Source organism: Lampetra fluviatilis, chromosome 2 (assembly GCF_964198595.1).
Source record: "Lampetra fluviatilis chromosome 2, kcLamFluv1.1, whole genome shotgun sequence".
NCBI classification, from domain to species: domain Eukaryota; kingdom Metazoa; phylum Chordata; class Hyperoartia; order Petromyzontiformes; family Petromyzontidae; genus Lampetra; species Lampetra fluviatilis.
The window spans coordinates 5,100,119-5,123,841 of record NC_136276.1 but is presented as its reverse complement, the minus strand read 5'-3'; the positions used below and the strand labels follow the sequence as shown (position 1 = coordinate 5,123,841).

The 23,723-nt window shown below is 45.7% G+C and overlaps 1 protein-coding gene across 1 annotated transcript in view; it reads left to right on the top strand.

Moving 5' to 3' along the window:
- Window positions 1-23,723, top strand: part of LOC144940233 (inactive phospholipase C-like protein 2) — a 79,810-nt gene that overhangs the window by 35,078 nt on the left and 21,009 nt on the right. The window contains exons 2-3 of the mRNA XM_078866765.1: window positions 8,458-10,950; window positions 12,862-13,065. Of these exons, the coding sequence (XP_078722891.1) occupies window positions 8,458-10,950; window positions 12,862-13,065 (2,697 nt within the window). The remainder of the gene's footprint in view (window positions 1-8,457; window positions 10,951-12,861; window positions 13,066-23,723) is intronic.

Sequence of the window (23,723 nt, the reverse complement as noted above, 5' to 3'; positions counted from 1 at the left end):
TTGCAACGGCTCTAGTGATGTTCTCTCACTTATTTTGCAAACGACACATCACTGCTGTGCACTTTCAGTATGTTGCTTTTAGCCAATGCTTACCATACATCAATGACGTAAATTAACATTAGCGACATTCAAATCATATTTGTGTAGACTGGAATACAACATTAAATAATGAACCTAAAGTTAACAAAACAAGATTATACCCTACAATAAAAACTGTGTTGTGTAGGGCTGTCCATTTTGCGTAATGTTCAGAAAAAATAGTGTCCTGATATCAACTGTGTCCTCTTTGGAAGCAACAGCGAGCTTTGAAAGCCCTTCTGCTCGCAAAGCTTTCATCCCGAGCGCAAACGCATCCTCTCAAAGCCACTGGTGTCATTGCACGGGCATGTGGGCAGGCAGACCACATGACACAAGGTGAAAGTTCGCACTGTGCCATGTGGCAGCTTTGCTGATTGATGTTTTGTAGATGTTCTAGCACGCATATATCGTAACCTGATATGAAGCACAGATGCTGCTTTTGTGCTCGTACAAAAAAAGGGAAATTAATAGTTCTAAGTATTTCTGCAAAAAACATTGCTTGACATTTTCTGTATTTATACTTTGCTCGGCTTGACGCGCAAAAAAAAAATGGCCCACGTGCATTTCACATATTTGATATTTAAATGCACATGATGAGAAAATCACGTTAAATGTTTAACCCATTGATGCAGCCTCCGTGGCGATGATTGCATCTGTCAAGCGAGCCGCCGATCTGTGCATTGATCGGCTGATGTTGGGGCCTATTCTGAGAGATGAGCACGCGGATTTAGTTTCTCCTCTACCTCCCAAGGACAAACGCTGACAGCTGGAAATCCGGCATATGGACAGAAAGCGCCACACCCAGCTGCAACACATGATCCTTTAATCAAAGGACTTGTTAATGGCAAACGGGAAGTAAAGTTGTTCGTGGAAATAGTGGCACGCTATTTTTTACGTGTGTGGGTCTGTTCCATGAGGAGTTTGTGTCTTCTCTGCGGTGGTCGCGTGGAATTTTCTCTGGATCCTCCGGATTTTCCCTCCATATAGAATCAACACGCGTTCAGAGTATATGACTATTGCTATACATTTCCACACGATAAGCCATCTCGTTGAGCTATAATTTGTGGCCAGGTCGATTCTGAAAAAGAGCTATATATGACAGTGGGCCTTACCTTGTAAAATAAACATACTTTTATCGTTTTTAATACAGAGATTCAAGAGGTATGGGGCCAGTAATGATCCCTGCAGCATGCATTGTCAAATGTGACTTCATCAACAACACCACCGCCATTATCATCATCATTAATCCACAGCAAAAGTACCCAGCTTATCACAAATATTAGAATGAATATGCCACACAACTCCTCTGACCAGTGAAATAGCTGTGGATGACATGAGTCGCCTCCACTTTCTGGTGATGTGGCTTGCCCGCGAAGTAGCCGTGGCACAATAACAATCTGTATCTTGCGCATAATAGCAGTTTTTTGCAGATCGATTCTGGTCATGGATAACAGGAGTCGGGGTTAGGGGGTTAATCAGGTCACGGGTAAGACGATAGACGCATCCTCTTGTGGACATACCAGGCCCACACATGTACTGCCGCTCTTTACAATTGTTAAGAGCAAACCTCGTTTTGAGAAATCAAAATATTTCCTGGCCAGTTTTGATTTTCGCATATGGTTTCCACACGGCGTGACTGTATGTTAATACATTTACATTAAAAAAATGTTGCCCAAATTGTGAAGAAAGAGTGTTTATAAACCTGCGTGGTTTATTATAATCACCATGGTATGCAGTATAACTTTGGCCCTCCTTGTGTAATGATCTCCGAAAAGGTCACTGGTCTTAAATACAAAAGCTTTAGAGTGGCCATACATTTAAATGTATACATTTTTCTAATACTATCTTTGCAATAGATCACTAGGAGCGAACGCTCAAAAGCGCGATAATGTATTATTATTTTGACATGATCATTTTCAAATAAAGCTCATACACAATATGAACATTCGTTGTAGTACTTATAGGAAAGACACAAACAATTATGAGTTAGTTACAAACAAGGATGCCTATTTACATTGAACTGCTTTTTGCTGAGATTTCAACGAGGTCATTGTTTGTATTTCACGAGCGAGCAAGCGAGCAAGCCCTCGGTGGGCAGCGTTGGCAGATCGGTTGGTGTCCGTGTGACCCCTGGTCGTGCCAGCTTGCGAACCGGCTCGTATGTCGGCCCCAACGTAGGGTTTTGAAGTAAAATAAATTAAAGTAAAGTAAATCGTGATTCGTGAGAGTAAAGACACCAATACAACAATGAACTGAACATTATTTTAACGTGTCGTATATAAATAATGAAATTGTCATAATGTTTCTATAGTCAATTGCAGGTATGTTTATTGAACTTCTTTCACAGCCGTACATAGGCCAACCATGGTAATCGGAGGTGCGGGGGAAGGATAACAAACGAAATACCAAAAGCAATTCTAAAGAAGTCAGTTTTCAATCTAGATTAAAAATTCCACATTTGAGCAGGGGGTGGTTATCAAGTCCGTTGACAGCCCTTACTGAGCCGGTAGTAGAAATTCTACATTCCTTTGGTAAAAGCCCTGTCTCTTCGTTGGACAACCACTGTTAACACACCAAAGTGTGGCATTAATTGTATTTGCCCTGGAGGGATAATGGATGGAATTAACACATAAGTAGGGATTTGAGCCAGCAGCTTTACAGTTGTAAGTCAAGTGCTTTGCTGAAATTCCACTGGCAGATAAAAAGATAATGTAAAGCAAACATTAATGCTGCTCGTACATAGTTGTTACATTGGAGAACTACAAGAGTTGGTGACGACTTGGGCAGGTCATCCTTTCAGCAGTAGATTGATTATGATTGACGATGGTGACCATTCGACAAATCATTCATTCTTATATTGACGTATTATTTGGGCACTTGAACATGCGGACCTCGGGACCTGCACGTAATTGAACATTCAGCCACCTGCTCTCAAGTCTGCGTGTGATGTTAAACCAGCAATTCCATAAGGAAAGAAGAACACGTATCCGGACTAATTAAAAAAAGGTGCACGTGGGGCGCAGAAACGGTAACGTGGGCGCAGAAACGGTAATGTGCGGGCGAAGCAGCAGGTGAGGGCGTGGTGGGCGATTCATTGCATTCGTCTGGCTTCTGGCTAGCCATCAAACAAAGACTGTCACCCACATCATCGCGCTCTTTCAGATGCCCTTCTGCGGCCGTCTGGAATGCTCTTGCTTCCGATGCTGGGAAACCACTGGAGCTGTGCACTTTTAAATCCTCTAGATTGAAAACCCATTTCTTTGGAACTGCTTTTTGTGTTTAGTTTGTTGTCCCCCCCCCCGCGCGCACCTCCGATTAGCACGTTAGCTACGTACGGTGTGAAAAAAAATTCAACATATGTACATAGAGCAGTGTTTATACAAACTTTTGTGGCCCACGGACCACCCAGCCCCCTCCCCCCACCCCTGGTGACAAAACGCATTCACTTATCTCTAAATAGCAGTGAGACAAAATGATTCATATTACCGGAATATAACAATTATATATATTTTAACACGTTTTTTTAGGGGGTGGTGGGTGGGGGTGGAATTTAGATTTTAAAGTTAGGGTAGTTTAATTAGGAGTAGTTTACTGAACTTCATTATTAAATTGAATATCACGAGTCAAATATTAATGAATGTCCAAAACAAAAGGTTGTTGTGATTATTGTCCGGATCAACCTGCATTTACATCGCAGCCTCGCGGAGACCACCTGGAGGACCGTCGCGGACCACCTGGTGGTACCGGGAACCACACTAAGAACCACAGCTCTTGGGTATTAAAGCCGGAAACCTACAGCCGGCTGTAATCATTCGTATCGTATTTACATTCTCAGTACAACAGCACCTGTTGAGCGATTCCCAGTGCAGTGGGACACTGGGCATGTATTAATTCCAATAGCAATCCGTGCTCCCGTCTTTTTGGTGGGTGAGTAATTTTCGCCAGCGTTGATTCGGTTGACCGCAGTTGCTCTTGGGTGTCCATGCTGCTCCATCGTAATGGATTTGACTGCCAAAATAGGGGAGGTGTGCAAAATCCACGATACGTACAATTTGTCTTGTGCACCCCCTCAACATCATTGCAACGTTGTTGTGAGATTCGATTACATAGCCACTTTAGAGCGACGTTGTGTGTACCTTATGTGTACCATACATATATTTATTTCGGTCCATATAATAGAATGGGAAGCAGCGATAATTCCGAACTTTTAAATGTGAGCTGTGTGACAAATTGTAAACGTGCAATTTCTTGAGGACTGTGATTTATTTGCATTAATTATTATCATCATCATCGGCCATGGTCAATCTACTGCTGAATTAAGGCATCGTCAAGCTGGCTCTCTCTCATGAACCTGCGATGTACTTATTCACCTAACATCTGCACACGAGTTGATTTCATCCCTCCAGATTCTTGGTGATCAAAACAAACATGTGCCGAGATTTGTCATTGTTGCGAGTGCATTTTGAGTGCAATGAGTAATGTGTGCACTCTAAATCACATGGACACGCGTGTGCAGTGCCGATGGCTTCTCTCTTGGGCCGCCATGTGCCACGCTCACTCATATTCATCTTTAATCTGCTGGCTTCCAGACCAGCAGGAGTAGAATGCGGTGCAATAGGACCCCCCAATTCCAGGGTCACGTTTAGACAGTTTGACGGTTTTATTCATGGCCGGATAAGAGCCTATTTAATTCGGGAGTTTCTATTTCAAGGGAGGGACGTGCTTAATAAAATACATCCAACAACTTCCTATCTCCGATTACAATTTTCATGACAATTTCCACCGTGGCGCTGACGTATTTTTTTTTATCAACCGCATCATCATAGCAAGCCCTACATGCTAATTATTTACAAGGTCAAATTAATTAGTTTTTCTGTTTTCCAGAAGAATGCGTCCAAACCCCCCCCACACCCACTTTTTGAAGCAGAAGCTCTGAATGAAAAATGAAACTGTTTGCAATTGAGCCTCGAGTCATAGGTCTGCCTGCCATGGAGGTTTACTCGGCATGTGACATTATCACGGTCCGCTGAAACCGGTCCACTGCATTTTCTGACAGCCAATTATTATGGAGAGGAGCTGTAACAAATTAAGCATTCTAGAAGAGTGCCTGAACTTTTTTAAACGCGCCACGCGATGGGTTTTCTGCAAACGACTTCATGCCATCGGCTGCTGCAAACGTTTCCCCCCTCCCCAACCTCTGCTTTGATGCTACGTAGCCAATTGTTATGCAATTGTTATGCAATTGGCTTTGTCGTACGTTATCTTTGTATAATTGGAGATAAGAAATGCGAATAAATTGGGGGCGGGAGGGGCGATGTATTTCATATCGCCGCCCGTTTTGAAATAAAGCGTCAATCGATTCCGTTCTCCGCGCGACGAATACAAATGCACGCTCCCTACGCTGAAGCCCTCGGGTTTGATTATCATAGTGCACTGTCTGTACGTATGTAATCACATTTGGCACACGAGGTGACACCTGCCAGCAATCATTCTTCTCGCACCACTGGTGGTGGATGCGAACGGGAGGCGTTCTTTTACAAGTCACGTCCGAAGGCGGAACTCTTGAGAAAACTTGCGCTTTGGCCAACGTTTGCGTGGCCTTGGATGTCCCCGACGCTCCGCACAAACATCAACTGTGCCGCTCGCTCGCGAGAGTGCGCGTCTCGCTCGCTCGCTCCTCTTCCTTGACAGGTTTAGGAGGTTTGTGTACACACCTCTTTCCCCTGGCTCCGTCTTTGCGTTGAACTGTTTTTGCACTCTTTGTATATTTCTGTAAATATTTCCCGTTCCTCCAACTTTAGACGTCTTTTGGCGCACTTTGCTGCATTGGAACATCATTTCTACTTGTCAAGCATATCATAAACGACAAATAATTACCGTGACGCTATTTAAATTTGTCCTTTTGGTGAGGTTGCCAAATTGCTCATAACGTTTTCACTGTTTATAGTGTGTCTTAGTGCCCTTCACGGGATCAACGTAAGGTCAAGTTGATATTGTTTAACCAGGTGAGAACTCAAGAGAATTACATTACCTCTGTCCACGATAACACCGAATATCTTCACATATTAAGGATCCAGCCTTAGCACCCTGACGTGTGCATGGCCCAGTGCAGCCCCAGGGGTGTCCAGTTGTACAAAGCTGTGCCCCATAGCCGGAGCAAGGTGCAACGCAAGGGTGGTGCAAGCAAATGAGACTCTGCATCACGATACATTACCAAGGGGGTGGGGGTTCGAGCTCATCAGTTTAAAGTTTCCTGTGGTTCAAAGATATTTGGTGTTTATGATCGTGCGCTCGTCTTTCCGAGCCAGCAACATGCTGCTCAGTTTGCAGTGTGGAGGAGGGGGGGGAGGTGCTTTGAGTTCACCGTTGAGTTTGGTGAGGGGACCCTCTCGTCGACAGTGTGTGGTGTGTGTGTGCGCCACATGGCCTATATAGCTGAGCACATTGAGAGTGTGTTGGGCCCCCATGTGTGGAGGTCAGTTTGCACTCACGGACCCTGGCCGGTACGTAACCTGGTGTTGAGCAGGGCCCGTGACCGAGTAGACGCTCGTTAGCGTCGTTGTGGAGAATGTAAGTGACAAAATAAATAAACACACACTATATATGTCCCTCCACATGAAAAGAAAACGTTTTTTAAGTGGAGGGGCCTGATATAGGAAAGACATTGTTGGCTTATTTATCTGGTGATGATTAAAATACATGTTTACCCATCCCAGAGGATAACGGCACAAAGAAAGTACATGATATAATTGCTTTATTTTTTTTTACACAAGTAGAATAATAAGGCCCCTTGCAATATTAAACACATTTTTGGTCAACAGGGATCAAACAAAAAAACCCACGGTGGTGCAGCTGCAGTTGCTTGGTAACTTGTCTCTGGAATGCTGATGGCAGGGCATTAGTTGATCCATGGTAGAACATCAAATCGTCCGTCTGGAATTTGATGGGTACATTTTAAAATCTTATTATATCCTTGATGTCTCGATGGTCTTGATGAATTTAATAGTGACTGCATCAGGTGGACAAGATCTGAATGAATGATTACTATATCTTACTATATCTGCCAGCAAGAGATAATGATGCCTCATCCAGAGGCAGAGGTTAAGTTCAAGTAGTTACGAGGTTAATGGGAGGTCCTAGTGTTTCTTTAATGGAAAATTAATGTCTTGACATTTTTGGGGAGGAAATTTGCCATTAGCTGCCATTACAGAGAGCATTGCACCACTGCTGTGCCTGCTGCTAGAATCGCATTTCACAGCATTCTCGAATGTGATCCGTGTAGCTTTGACATCCGATGGCCTATTCGGAGCCTGCTCCCAGATCCCATTCTCCATGCCACTCGCATAGCCTCTTAGATTAAATATATATATATTTTTACAGAGTCTTAAGCATATTCAGGCTGTTACTTTGAGACGCTTCATGTGGTGTAAAGCAATGTGTGGCAGTTGCCTTTAATGTCTGCCTTAATTGGTAGTTACGTATCAAGCGAGTCATTCCGTGTCCTTTTTTTTCAAAGATCAGCTCAGCATGCCAATAAAACTGAAAAGATGAATCATTAGCTGGTAACTTTGATTTCAAAATCAGTCCTTCCATTTTATACTCGAATAACTGCAACTAGTTTTGCTCAGTGGCATGGACGTGGGTTTTTTTTTTCTCAAACAGCAGTTGTTTGTGACCTAACGAGACACCTGCATATTACGGAATAATGTTAATGATTTGAACGGTCTAAAAAAAGAGTCCCATTTGTACTGCATCGGTATGTATAATGAGGTCCCTTTTATGTCGTGTGTTTCCCTGAGGCCATTTGTTCAGTGACCAGACTGCATACTGGCATTACCAGTGTGAGACCTGACCTCCAGTGCTGGTTTATGGTCGATGATGCACCCACATTGAAGCGGTGACTTTGCCCAGCTGTGGTGCTCTGTGTTGATGATTCTCATTGTTACCAGCTACATTCCATTAAATCCCTGGTGTAGTCTGTGTGGTGGGGTGGGTGCTGATGTAGCAAGAATACTAGGGCATTATTGTGGAATACGTAATTATAAATGCACATATTTACCACAAACTTGTGTTGATAACCGCCAGGGTTTTTCTCCAGTTATCAAATCAAAACCGTGTAGTCTTACTGCTATGGCATGTTAGAGATGGCTTTTTATTGTGTTAGGAACTGTGGCTGGCAGACAGTCCCTGCCTTTGAAATGCTATACAAATGATGCAAATGCCTAATGTGCTCTGTTATTATTATTTGTGTGGGTACAGGTAGCACGTGGCAATTAATTCACCGTTCTTCATTTGTAGCCCGACCTGTGCGCGTGTATTTGTGGAGCGCGCGGGGCCTTGCATCCGCTCACGCCGTTACCCTGCCCCGTGCGATTGCAGGACTCGACCCGGCAGAAGCGCGAGCGCAAGAAGACGGTGTCCTTTGGCAGCATGCCCACCGACCGGCGCGTGAGCAGCGCCAGCGACTGCATTAACCTCATGCTCGAGGGCTGCGAGCTGCGCAAGATCCGGCCAAACTCGCGTGTTTACCAGCGCTACTTCCTGCTCGAGTCCGACCTGCAGTGGCTTCGCTGGGAGCCGTCCAAGAAGGACTCGGAGCGTGCCCGTCTGGAGATTGTCGCCATCAGGGAGGTGCGCGTTGGCAAGAACACGGAGACCTTTCGCAACCACGGCTTCGCGGAGCACATCTCGGCCGACTGCGCCTTCTCTATCATCTACGGCGAGGGATACGAGTCGCTCGACCTCGTGGCGTCCGCGCCCGATATCGCCAACGCTTGGGTCACGGGGCTACGGTACCTCCTTTCCTTCGGCTCGCACTCGCTCGACATGCTCGAGAGCAGCCACAACTCGCTGCGCCACTGCTGGCTGCTGCCGCTCTTCACGCGAGCGGACGGCGGCGGCAAAGGTTGCCTGCCCGTCGAGGTGGCCTGCCAGCTTTTGCAGGGCTTGAACCCGGCCCTGAAGGGCATCACCATCAGACTCAAGCTGAAAGAGCTGCAGAAGAGCAGGGTCTCCCCAATAGACGGCATCTCGTTTCCCGAATTTGTCGACATGTACCACGAGTTGTGCACTCGGGCAGAGATCTATTTTCTACTGGTGCAGTTTTCCAGCAGTAAAGAGTATCTGGACAGCAGGGATCTAACCATGTTTTTGGAAGCGGAGCAGGGCATGACTGATATTACTGAGCAGATGTGTTCGGACATTATCCGGCGGTACGAGCCCTCCACCGAAGGGCAGGAAAGGGGCTTTTTAGGAATTGACGGCTTCACAGGGTACCTCATCTCTGCAGAATGTGATCTCTTTGACCCGGCGCACAGGAGGGTTTGCCAGGACATGAGCCAGCCGATCTCCCATTACTACATCAACTCGTCCCACAACACGTACCTAATCGAGGACCAGTTCCGCGGCCCCTGCGACGTCAGCGGCTACGTGCGGGCCTTGCGGATGGGCTGCCGCTGCGTGGAGATGGACGTTTGGGACGGGCCGGACGGCGAGCCCATTGTCTACAATGGCCATACAATGACGCTGCCCATCACCTTTCACAGCGCGCTGGAGGCCATTAACAAGTACGCTTTTGTGGCCTCCGAATACCCGCTGATCATCTGCTTGGAGAACCACAATTGCGTTATGCAACAGAAGGTTTTGGTGCAGCACATAAAGAAGGTTTTGGGCGATAAGCTGTACATCAAGCCCGTGGACATCAATGAGAGCTACCTGCCTTCGCCCGAGTCTCTGAAACTGAAGATAATCCTCAAAGGGAAAAAGTTACCTTTTGAGGAACCGGGGCCAGAGGGAGAAGTCACAGATGAAGATGAAGCCTCGGAGATCGCGCAGAGGACAGAGATGTCCCAGGACATTTTCCTCCAGCCAGACGAAATCGACGTGAAGAAACAAAAGTTGTGCCCCGAGCTGTCCGACCTGATAACCCTGTGCAAATCTGTGCGTTTCCGGGACTTTGACTCATCGCAGCAGTGCCAGAAGTACTGGGAGATGTGTTCGTTCACCGAGGCCCTGGCAAGCCGATTTTCCAACGAGTTCTCGGAGGACTTCGTCAACCACAATAAGAGGTTCCTTTCTCGAATCTTCCCCAGCCCCATGCGCATCGATTCCAGCAATCTCAACCCGCAGGACTTCTGGAACTGTGGCTGCCAGGTGGTGGGCATGAACTACCAGACGCCGGGGCTCATGATGGACCTCAATGTGGGCTGGTTCCGGCAAAACGGCGGCTGCGGCTACGTCCTGCGCCCGTCGGTCATGCGGGACGAGGTGTCGTACTTCAGTGCCAACGTGCGCGACGGGCTGCCCGGCATCTCCCCGCAGCTGCTGCACATCAAGGTGATCAGCGGGCAGCACCTACCCAAGCCACGGGGCTCCGGCTCCAAGGGCGACGTGGTGGACCCGTACGTGTACGTCGAGGTGCACGGCATCCCAGCCGACTGCGCCGAGCAGAGGACCAAGACGATCGGTCAGAACGGCGGCAGCCCCGTCTTCGACGAGAGCTTCGTGTTCCAGGTGAACCTCCCCGAGCTGGCCATCGTGCGCTTCGTCGTGCTCGACGACGACTACATCGGGGACGAGTTCATCGGGCAGTACACGATCCCGTTCGAGTGCCTGCAGCCGGGCTACCGCCACGTGCCGCTGCACGCGCTCACGGGGGAGTGCATCGAACATGCCAACCTCTTCCTGCACGTGGCCATCACCAACCGCAGGGGCGGCGGCAAGGCGCAGAAGAGGGGCCTCTCTGTCCGCAAGGGCAAGAAGACGCGCGAGTATGCCGCCATGAGGCTGCTGGGAGTTCGCGCGCCCGACGAGGTGTTCCGCATGGCTGCGCAGCCCCTACACGAGGCCACCGATCTGCGCGAGAACATGCAGGTACGGGGGCAAGCCCATGGTGGTGCGTGAGAGCGTGCAGGTATGGGGGCGGTCCCGTGGCAGTGTGTGAGAGCGTGCAGGTATTGTTGCTGATGATTATTAGGGTTGCAGATTTTCATAGCTTTGTTGGTTTTTCAGCAGGATTTATTGATGTGTCACTGAAAAACGCAGATCTTTTAATGTAATTACGACTTGCTGTTTACTTTTCACCGTTCGCTGCGAATTGGCATCGCCAAAATGAAAATTCCATTGCTCCCCCGTTTAGTCGCACAGCAAGGCGTAATTTTTCGTTTTGTTTTAATTCACACGCGGTCGTGCAGCACGCGCAGTCTTAAGGATGCCTCGCTCCACACAACTGTGGGGCAAACTGCAGGTGACACGCATTTTGCGCAGCGCCAGAGCCCTTGAGAGGTCGGCAGTGCGCACCGCGGACGGCAATATACTACCACCGCCACCACCACGCTCCTGTGGGAACGCTGCATCTCGCAAATGCACAGACACTCGCTTCTCTGTTGTTCCTACAGATACGGAGCTAAATTGTGCCGAGTTCCTCCGTATTATTTATCGGGGGGGGGGGGGGTGCATTTTACTGTGTGTGTCAGTGTACCCATTGCTATTCACTAAGCGTGTGTGTATTGACGTCTGTTTCTTGATGTTTTTGCGTGCCTATGGATCTGCATAGTGCCTTCGGTGGGGTTCGAGTCGGTGTATAAAATTCGAGTGCAGAAGTTGTTTGATTTCTGCGGGACACCTGAAGGGTGCTGGCAACTCATGCGTGTAATTGAAAGTTTATGGCATAGTATTTCTGAAATTGGATACTTAAATCTGTGATAACCTACGAACCGTTAAATAGCATCATATATTTAAATATATTGTCAAGTCAAACTATAATATTTCTGAGTGGAGCTTCGTTCATATGGTTTGTGCATTTCACAGAAATTCTGAAAAATATATATTTTTAATGGATTTGATATCTATAAATTTGAAAGCCCATGGGTAATATATATTTTTTTATGTTCTGTTCAGCCATTCATGATTGATTGTGTGCTTTTTCTTTAGAATTGGCCAAGAAATCCTCTGCAATACAATGTGGTGGAGGTCGGGCGCATTGCATGACCTTTGCAGACATTAGTCTCTGCGTTTGAACGCCTCTGCGTATGGTGTTCCACAGAAAGAGTTATTGTATTTCTCAAAATAAAATAAAAAGATCAACGAAAACACGACGTTTTATCGGTTACTGTAATTTTAGGTGCAACTGTTGTTCGAGCTTAATGGATCATCTTACGGCTTTGTCAATTGATGTATGTGATTGGCGCTGAGGTTTTGTCTAAATAAATCAAATGACCCCCAACGCCATTGCTCTTCACGCCACATTCCCAGATAGCGATGTGTGAATTGCAATGCTCCAGCGGCTTGTTGTGCTGTCATATTTTGTGAAGTCTGTAGGGGTTGCAGAGCAGTGCTAATGATGGTAATTAGACTTGGGAAAAAGCGTGACTTTTTTTTTCCTGTGTCCTTTAATATCACCAGGTGAGACCAATATATTGATATTTCACACTAATTGCACAGGCGTCCGTCGGAAGCCGTTGGGTACAATTGAAATTTTCACGGCTTACATTCGCTTAATACTGAGTTTCTAATAAGCTGTGGACACGTGATGCGTGTATGTACTGTGCATTTTATGTTGTGCTAAAGCTAGTACAGATGTACACTATTTTTCTACCTACGTGACTTTACCGAAAGAACCAAAGAGTACAGATGTACACTGTTTCTAACTAGAATTTCGGTTTGTTTTATTAAAAAAAAAGGCAGCCATTTTTATTTGCAAAAAACAAACAAACCTTTGTATACTCGCACATCTCTCGGGTGCACACGTACGCTTGCTCATTTGTATTTCTCTTTTGCTGGCAGAACGCGGTGATGTCCTTTAAGGAGGTCTGCGGGCTGCCACCCGCAGCCTGCCTAAAGCAGTGCATGCTGGGAATGTGTGCGCGCCTGCTGAGCTCGGACGCGTCGGCGTGCATGGTGCTGCAGCTGCGCGAGGGCTACCCGGCGCTGGAGAGCCCAGGCGCTCTGCCCGACAGCCTCAAGAAGCTCGTGCAGGCCTTCAACCTGGTACCGGCTCCCGCGCTTGAGCATACCCACGTGGGCAAATCAAATCATTAACACGTTTGGTGTTCACGCCATCCCCAAAGCGAAATGCAATCTCGAAGGTGCTGTGTTTCACAGACGATTATCGTCTGCCGTAGTTTCACCGTCGGGGTTGATGTGACTATGTGGCTCCACCTGTTTTGTCGATTTGCGAGTAATTATGAAATTTTGACCGTGACGCTGGGATACATGGCCTATTATTTTTTCGAACAATGCGAGTACTGTACACGTAAAGACAAACATCCTCTGTATATTCTCTTTGGGCAATTGCTGCCAACATGCACCGATCGAGACCACAATGGCACACGGGGGGCAGTGCCACCGGCACCACCCCAGATTCCTTTGTCTCCCCAGTTTTGATGTTCATGTAATAAAACAGGTACACATTTTTAGGCCGGAGAGATTCTAATACCACGTGCCGCTCATGTTGTCCAGGGCCGGGAATTGAAACCAGGTCGGTCAGTTTCACAATGTAGTTTGGTAAACACTGCGATAGCTGCTCCCCACGCACACACACAATCTCATACTCCAGAGGCATGATTTTGTTTTTGTGTGTTCAGGTCCATAGCAATGTAGGCCATTGGGCACTCGCCAGAATATACACGGTGTGTAATTCTTTTTGCTTTTCTATTTTGACAAATACATGCACATCACTAATGGCAAATTAAGTAGTTTTGAGTATTTGTCTTTATCAATATCAGCAATTGTGATGATATTGTATTAACACGGAGATGTAGCAAATAAATAACACCTGTTTTAAAGCCACGTGCTGAGTCACCTTGTGGCCCACATGAACAACTGAACTGCTGCTGGTGGTGCCCTTCAAAATGTGTCAAGATGAGATGCGGTGCAAGTCACTTTTCGTGTTTAAAGCGCTCTCAGTCACCTCGACGTTAAGGGCTGAACTTCAAAATAAGCCCTTGTTTATCTACTCAATTCACGCATGCGCTTGGAACTTGGAGTATTCGCTCCCCTGTGTGAATCATTAGCTTCTGCAGTTGGGTTGGGGGGCGGGATGGGTAATGACAGGGGCACAACAAAAATGCTGAATCCATAGCCCCCCCTCCCCACCAAATCATTGTCATTATTAACTATGATGATAAATATTGTGTTATTTTAGAGTTGCAAAACATTGCATACGCCTGAAAAATAAAGTGGAACGCGTAGAAATGTTGACACCGCAACAATGATTTCTCCATCGCCTCAAAGTCCGTGAATTATAAAATGCAATTTTTGCCTTTCCACGCTTGCGCTGTGATAGCTAGTTCGGGGAAGCAGAGAGGTTTGCAGTAAACACCTTTGCTGGACGTTAGGGTGGACTGGATATTAGAATAATCTTTCATATAAAATAAACCCTGGGTCCGTGTCGGGCGCAACAACATGCATGTGCCATAGTATTCCCTTGTTTGCTTGGCCACTGGATCCTGCAAGTTTTCATATTCCTATGTGGGTTTGTAAACGGTGCCTCCTGAGATGACTCATGAATGGTCTTCTCTTTATTTGTTTGGTATGGTTTTTAGTAAACGTTATTTACTGTACAGAGTCGTTTAATTCTGTAGATAGGTTTACCCTGCAGCCTGTTGTTTTCTAATCGCAGTGATGTACTTCACGTTCCGATGTTGATAAGCAGGGCCAGAATTCTCAGACGGTGACTATTTGCTGGCTACGGTGGCAAGCTGGCTTATTCGCAATCATCCATTCGATGCTTAGATTAACCAGAGAAACCTTGGGATTGTTTTCTGGAGAGCACAATCACAGCAATCCATTCGCATGCGAGGAAGATAGAATGCTGCTCCCAGGCCTTCCTGCATCGTTCTTTTATTTTTAAGAAGTGCCGATCCACTCAGAGCGATCTGTATCTCGCCAGAAGGGTAAAGGTGACGAGGCTTATCCGATTTCTTTGCCGGCTTTTCATTCTCATAATGCGACGGTCACGACAACATTGTGAAAGGAAGGCACAAAAGCAAACACACACTGTGGTCGTTCGTGGTAACCAATAACCCGCTGCTGGAACGGTGTTTATCATAAGATGTTCACTTAAATGAGAGAGTCTTTAAGGAAATCCGGAGCACCTTGAGTCACATCTGGCTGCTCCGTGATTAAACGATAAGAACTATGATTTAATTAGCATAAAAACAATCGTACATTACAGAAGAACACTACTCCTTTTCACCTAATTTATTCTCCATTATATGCAACTCTGAGCTTAAAAATAGAACATTGATTGCCTCCCCTTTAAGAAGAGCTTTATTTTAATTGTTGAGATGTGCCGAGTTTCACCCGTGCATCGATAGTTCAGTGTTTATGTGCCATTTTATTGAGGGACTGTCTTGGTGTGTTCTGGGACTGTTGTTGTTGTTGTTTTTTTGCCTTGCCCAAGCTTGCATTTAGTGTTGAAAAATCTGCGGGAATGTATGCACTTGTGCAATTTGTACTAGTAATTTGCACAATTTGTATTTTCTTTATCTATTTCTACATCTCGATTTCAAGCTTTCGTGACTGCAGGGATTCATATTATTGGTTCTTTCGGTAAAGTCACGTAGAAGGGAAATAATTATTGTTTAATATTTTTATTATTTTATTATTTCCCTTCTACGTGACTTTACCGAAAGAACCAAGAATATAATATTTCTATGTCGTTATTTTGGACGTTTTTATGTTGAACTTCTTTCATGCCGTAGTGACTCTCTTACACCTTCTCTATTTTTCATTCCTGTCGTGTTTTTGTATTGTTTGTTGTTGTAACTTGCTGACCCACCCTTACTGGACATTTGTTAAGAAGAACTTTATAGCTCATCGAATTCCTTCAGCCTTAATAAAGATTCCTATTCTGATCAGCAGCAGCAGCAGCCATTTCCTCTCCAGTGTTGGATGAGGGCCTCTTCTACTGTTTGAGGAATATCTTTCCATTACAGTACATACAAAGTAAAATGATACGACATTACATATGACAGCAAAAAGGTAAAGTGGATGTCACTGCTTTAATGAGTTCATTACATTATAAATGGCCAGTGTGCAATGAAATTTGGAAACAAAACAAAATAATGATAAGTTTCCGGAAGAAAAATGGATGAAAATGGATAAAAACAGGACTGCACGTCCCGTAAAACTATTACGATGAGGAAAGAAATTAGAGAACACAACACGGTAATAATAATAATAATGACGACAATTTGTCTTGCGCCGTAACATAGCAAGCCATTGCATGGGCTGTTTGAACGTGGCGTAACAACAATATAGGCGTAATAGAAGCAAAGAGGAAGATGATGATTGGTAAATTTCAAATCCTAACCCTTATGGGGCAAGATAGAGTTGCACAACATAGCGTGTTTGAGTTTACTGCATATTTAAATTGGGATTAGTTTTGTTTTTATTTTTGATATACCCCAGAAAACAATTATTCTTTTCAGGCGGCTAGAATGTTCCAGATGTCATGCCCCCTTTAAACGGATGGAATAGCTGTGGGACACCATAGCAGCAGAATGAGAGTGTGAATATATCAGGCAAATTATATCAGATGGAACAGCAACAAAACGAGGAAATTAAGAGGTGAGCGTGCGTAGAATGTTGGAGTGGTTTTGGATTTTTTTTATTTTATTTGATGATGAAAAATATCGTACCATTGTACCAAAATAATAAAGTTTGGAATTGGTGCATAGTATCTGCCTTGACTTGGATCGGAATCACGGACTCCGACAAGGAACATGGAACCAATAGCTGTGAGATGCATGTAGAAGCATGGAGAGAGATGCATGCTGGGAATTAACACTCAAGAGACAGCCAGAGGAACATTGCGGAGAAAGAACATAAATTAGAGACGTCATGTTCACCGTTCAGAAAAGTAAGTGTGCTGCGGTTAGAAGGGAATGACGGTTGATGATGAGACTGATGGAATGGAAATCCAAGGAGGATGATGGCTGCAGGCATGGAAGGATGATATCAGCTCGCAGGAGGGTGAGATGGGTTATTTCATCGTAAGACCTTTGGGGATTGTTGATGAGGCGTGAGGCCTATATCCAGCAGTAGACAGAACATGGTCGATGATGAAAAACCCATTTCAACTTTCAGGTTACCCTTAGAATCGAAATGAAATACAAACAGTGTGGCAACAAGGGCATGGATTTTTTTTTATATAAAATAAATAAATGCAATAAAAATGCATAATGCATTTGTTAAGCTTTTGGTTTTGATGGGTGCGGAAGCCAATAACTAAAACATGAGGAAAGAGTACCAGCGAACTATAAATAGAGGGAGAGGTTAATGAAAGGGGAAGATATTGAATTCACAGGTTTGTGTTGGCCCCGTCACCCTGCGTACATTATGTAAGCATTACCATTATTCATTCCATCCACCATGCTCACAGTTGCACGCCGCCACGGATTGCCGTACGGTTTTTGCTGGTGCAACGTGCGCTTGCTTGCTCACTCGCTCGCCAGTGGCTGTGCAGAGGATTCTTGAGTTTGAAACGGAATTTCTCGGAGGAAGCGTAACGTTTTGATGACGTTTATATACACATTCCTGCGGAGGGAGCTGGTGGGAACGTTGGGTTGCTCGGTCAATGGCCAGGGTCAACGGCGGCGTGGTGTATTCCGCAAATATGGCCGACTGTGAGGGCGGGCACAAGCTGGCGTGAGTAGGTTAAACGTTGAGTTTTATAAGGGCACCACGAGGTGACCAGCCCCTCCCCAGCCAGCCCCTCCCCACCCTCCCCTACCCACCCACCCAGCCCCTCCCCTCCCCACCCTCCCCTCTCCACCCAGCCCGACTCCTCCCATTTTTGGATGCACGACGGACGGACGGGCACAATCATCCCCTGTGGGCTGGTGTAACCAGGAGGTTCCTACCAGTATCAGCATTCTACCAAGCATTTGTGATATTGTTATTCTTTGCAATTTATTTCGTATTTCATAAGTTGCTCCGTTTTACGAAAAATTCACGAGACTTTTATTGTGTGTGTGTGAACCGTGCACAGGCAACCACGCTCGGCAGATGTGCCGGGTGAAGGACAACAAACTAAACACAAATAGCAGTTCTCAAGAAATGGATTTTCAATCTAATGCCCCATGAGGGTTATATCAGCCATATCTTAACCAGGTGCATCTTAATTGTATATGTTCACAAACAACATTGAGTCTTCTGTGTGCTGCACAATAGGCCCTTCAATGCCCAGCGACAGTAGGCAAGTTTTTGCAGCAGTGGTCAGTCACATTAAACGTCTGCAACAGTTTTCCCCTCCCCTTACCTCCCCCAATAAATTATATGACGCAGAAATAGGTTACAAAAACGGACGCTGCCGTCGTGTTAATGGTCATCACGCTGAATTCGAAATCCAGAGTTCACCGGTGCAGCAGCGGAAACGATTTGTGATTGTCTCAAATCCGCCTTCCACTGCCCCCCCCCCCGGCAGTACAAATGGGCACATCGCGGTTAGCCGAGCAGCAGGTCACGCATGGTGGGGTAAGGAGTGGTTACTGCCACCTCGCCAGCGTGGAAGAGTAGGCCAAAATCCCACTCGAGGGGCTTTCGAAAGCGCTCCCTCTAGTTCCACCAGCAGAAGCATGCGCAATCCATTTCAGAGTTGCACCTTGACCTTTGCGTTGGAAAAACGAAAAGCCGTCATACAATTTGAAAAGTATTAACTTTTATTCGTAGTCTTTGTCGTGCTTGCTTTCCAAGAGTGCATGCAGGCTAATGAAAAACTGAGTTTTAGTGTGAGTGATTAATATCAAAGTTGCACTTGTGCATTAAGTGCTCCATAAAGCAGATGTCATAGTCACCTCAAGTTACTACTTTGGCGGCTTAGCGCTGAATTGTTGAAGCTGCAAGTGTTACATACCAATGGTTTAAAAGGATATAGTCTGTTATATTCTGATTAGGGCTGTTAAGATCGTTTTTTTTACATACTGGTAACCAAATGGAAATAAAACACGGTTATCGGTTTGCCACACATAGAGATGTCTCGCTCAATAACCATGACATATTTATCTTTTTAACTGAGTAATGTAGGGAGCTGCCGTGGTTTAATGGTCGGCACAATGGACATGCTAGGGCATTGCACTATGTAACACAATTTTTGTTTCTGGGTACCAAGTGTTATTTTTTAATCGCTTATGCCTAAAAAGTATGGAAAATGGATGTTATTCCCCACAAACGTTGCTTTTGTGACCAGGACTTTACGTGAAGGAATGACAAAAATGCACACCACGTTTTCTCATTGAAAATAGGTCAATTTAAACATATCACTGTCCTGGTCACAAAAGCAAAGTTTGTGGGGAATAATAGCCATTTTCTGTACTTTTGAGGCATAAGCAATTAGTAAATAACTCTACCCAGGAACAAATGTTTTTTGTTACACAGTGTTATTAACTACCCCCCACCCCCTCCCCCACCTCTGGTCCACCCAGCGGTGTAAATGGGTTCACCACAGCCACAGTTAGTCGATTTAGTCAGCGTGGAAGAGTAGACCAAATTACCCCTCATAGTTCCCTCTGGTGGAGGCCCTTCCACCCACAATCGGTGCGAGCGAACGCCTCTTCGTTCTTAATGAGAAACGAGGGCAAACGACCCCTACGGTGACTTAGGCCCGCCGCGCGGCTTTTGTACGAAAAATAAGAATAGGTTTTACCCTTTCTGGTAATACAACAGGTGTTGGAGATGTTCAAACGCCAAATAGAAACCTTTTGCAAGGAATAAAGTCTGCATTAACTACACGTACTTGTGGTGAACATGCAAACAAAAACTCTAATATATGGCATTGTCTTTGAAACTGTTTGGCCTACACCAGAGACGGTCTTCTTTATGGCCTAGTCTCACGAGTGTCAGGCCAGAGAACGCCGAAAGGCGAACAGCACAAAGACAATGCACGTATCAGAGCATTTATAGATCGGGGTGAGCAGCTATATCATGGGACCTCATTGCCAGTATAAAGTAGGAAAAATAAGAATTGGTTTTACCCTTTATTTTTGTACGTTTGCACCTCCGCCAATCAGAGAAGTCGTTCGGAAAATTTCACTGGAAACCATCACCGATCTGTTCCTAACTTTTGGAACCATTGGTCGATTCTGAACATGGTCCCAGATTTTTGCCATTTGCCGTAAACAAAACTGAATTCTGACGAGCTGCTTGCATAATTGTGCTCTTTAAAAAAAAAAACTTTACCCATTGTATTGTATAATTTAAAGAAAAAAAGCTATCGGTCCTTCACGAGTGCTTGCCGTTATTGCACATTATGGATGACCTAGGGGGCGACAGTTGGAGGGGGTGCTGCCTGTCATATGCTGGAAACCTTTGTGATGCAATATAAATGTGTGTTGTGCGTGGGTGTACCGCACACGCCAGAGCTCTCACGAGGCCCCCGTATTGTTGGTGCGGACAAGGGCACCGCTCCTTATCTCAGGGAAGGGACGCTGCTGGCTCTGTGTGATCGTGTAGACCCCAAGGTCACAAGCGTGCCAGAATGTAGGGCGGTTAATGCCGTCTCCTGCTCACAGCCCCTCCTCCGTCCTCCCTGCCACATCACTCACACTTTGCATCAACATTCACGAGTCCAGTCTTGAATAAATTTGCATGTGTGAGCCTTATATCGGTATTGGTTAGTTTCAAGCATTTTTTTTAACACCTTAAGAACATTGTGACAGATAATGCTTCTTAATTAATATAGTTGTGTCCATAAATCGTATTTATATATATTTTAAGCTGTGACCAGTTTGCACGACTTGCAATATAAAGATGGCTTTGCAGTTCATTCGGCACGTTATTTTCATCTCTCCTGGGTTGATAAAGTCAATAGTGGCCCTCGCCAAAGGAATGTGGAATTTCCACAACTGGCTCAGGATTGTCAAAGGAGGTGTGAGCACTGTGCAGTGTACAGAAGCACTGTGAGCGACCGCAGAGACTTTTGACTTGAATTTATATACGTGCTCTAACGTTCATTTTATCATTTGTCTTTCGTTCTCACTGTTGGAAGTTTTCAGATCAGCCCATATCCTGGTTCGTACAAGCACTGCGCGGTGTTGTGTGTGCGTACGACCATCCTAGTAATATTTTTAACACATGTGATTTGGGAAAGAAAACTGAAACGTGTTCCTACTCGGAATCCAAATTTCACTTACAATGTCTTTAAAAGGGCATGACGATGATAGACAAATGCACTTTCATTTTTTATATATATCTTCGTTTGGATTTTATGATGAGAAACTAACCTAAGGGAGAGTATATATAAAACTCTGCTCGACTTACTGTTATGATCGTAAACATTACGGCCTTTGCTAAACGCTGCTCTGGGAGCCTGGTTTAAATGGTAGCGTAAACAAACATGAGTCACTTTCTTTCCCACAATGCTTCTTGGTTCAGCCGTGTATGGCCATGAGAGTATTGATGAACCCTGTTTGGAGGAATTGTTTGGACACTTGGCCAAAACAAACTGAGAACAACATTTCTTTACAGTTGCCACAAGTCTGACAGCGCTACTTCGTCTCAACGAAATATGCTCGGTGTGACTCACCTTGTGGTCTCTGTTTATACCTGCTTGACAACTTAAAGGGCACACATTCACGGATCACAACATAAATAGCACACGTTTCATGTATCAGGTTTGTGTCTTTGTTTTCTGTCTGGGGAGCGACAGTGTAGCGGTTACCAACCAAGCGATCTGAATTCGATTGCCGGTCACAACCAATATTTTAGAACTGCTTTTTGTGTTTAGTTTGTCCTTTGCCCGCACCTCTGATTAGCACTGTTAGCTACATACGGTGCGAAAGAAGTTCAACATACATACGTACATACATGATGATCTGAACCAGTCCTGGGACCTCCTCTATGCCGACTCCCCCTCCAATAAGTATCCGGTGCAATGTGTAAACATTGCCACTGAGAGGGAGAAAAGGTGGCCCAGTCGCGGTGCTGACCCACCCCACCCCCCTTGCATGCCGTGCCGGCCTTCACAGGTGCCGGCCTTCATAGGTGCTCGCTAACAGCACTTGCCCCAACAAGTCTTAAGGCTAAATTGGGGGTGGGGGGGGGGGTGTTTGTTTTTGTCTGTTTCAAGACTTGGGGAAAGGGTCGGTGGGTGCCAGAGAGGGAGCACTCCACACCCCCCTAACGCCAGTGGGGAGTGATATATGAACTATTCCTTCACCAACCAACACTGACCAGCCTGGTGAAGTATACTCAATGAACCCCGTTCACTGGCACGGCATTGATTGATAAAGGTCTGTAAAGGACGAAGGCTTGCTGGGGATGGGGGGGTGTTAATGGCAATGAATAAAGCGAATGCATGTACAGAGACAAAGGCCACTTTCAGAAAGAATCGATCGCCGGAGGTGACAAAGACAGCTGTTCCTGTAGGTCCCCATGCAGAGACCCGTAAAGGACAACGGAGCGCTTTCCCTTCAGCTCTGTTCTCTTTGGAGTTCTCGCTCTTGATGCAGATTAAAAATAAAATGCACACAAACTAAAGCTGTATTTTGCTTTTTGCAGAGGTCGTTCAGGATAAGCACCCGATAATCCGCACTGTTTTATTTTAACATTTGACAAGTGTCGAGTTCGCTACTGCATGCAGTCCAGGCACGTTATATGCATTATTAATGTTAAAATAAAATTGTTGTTGCTGTACTGCATACCTATCTCAACAATAAAATACACATTTTAACTTGTAAACAATGTGTTGATAAATGGCATGTTTATGAGTTTAACACACAGTCTTTCGTGACCAATATCATTCATAATACAGGTTTTTTTTTGGTTAGATCGCTTAAATATAAATGTGTTGTTAACCCGCCACCACCTGACACAGCCAGTTAGTAAGGGTTGTCAAATATACGTAACATGCCAATTCGTTACTCGTGTAGTGAGTCACTTCTGAGACACTATTTTAGGAGGCAACCACGTTTATTCTACGCTATATATTTTACACACTGTTCACACACGGGATAGCTAATTACGGGTCAGAGCAGCCAACATGCTGTCTAACCCACGACGCCGGAGACGAAGAAGTGGCACCTCGGGTTCTGTTCCACTTGTAGACAGCCCTGATTCAGCCTCGGGGCTTCCCTTTTATGCCCCATAGCATGGCCTGGCTCCGCCCTCGGCCATGCCCCCTTCGAGAACCTTCCAGGAGGTCCTGGGCCGACCTCCACGTGCCACCTGCCCGGCTCCGCCCTTAACCACGCTCCCTCCTGGAACCCTCTGGAAGGTCCTGGGCCATGCTCCCCGTGTCCCCTCGGTCACTTTTGCCCGACATCCTTCACCCCGGCCCATCACGTGCTTTGCCAGCCAGCCGGGGTGAGGTGCCCCTCTCAGCCAGCGGCCAGTACCACGCCCCCTAGTGACCCACTACGTGGAATTACCTGTTGTGCTGGCGGGATAGCTGCTTGACCATGCTCTGTCTTTAGGACTCATATGCCCCTCTCTGCCAGCAGCCAGTGCCACGCACCCTAGCCACCCATTGCATGCTGTGCTGGCTGCTACACCCATATTTCCTTATTCTGTTGTACCCAGCGCTACACCCCGTAGTGATCGATTCTATGTCACTACACTAGTACAGGTCACCGTTGTGTTGGAGAGCAAATCCACAACATTTACAATCTCAGTGACATTTTGCTAGTAATCATCAGGTGCCTGAT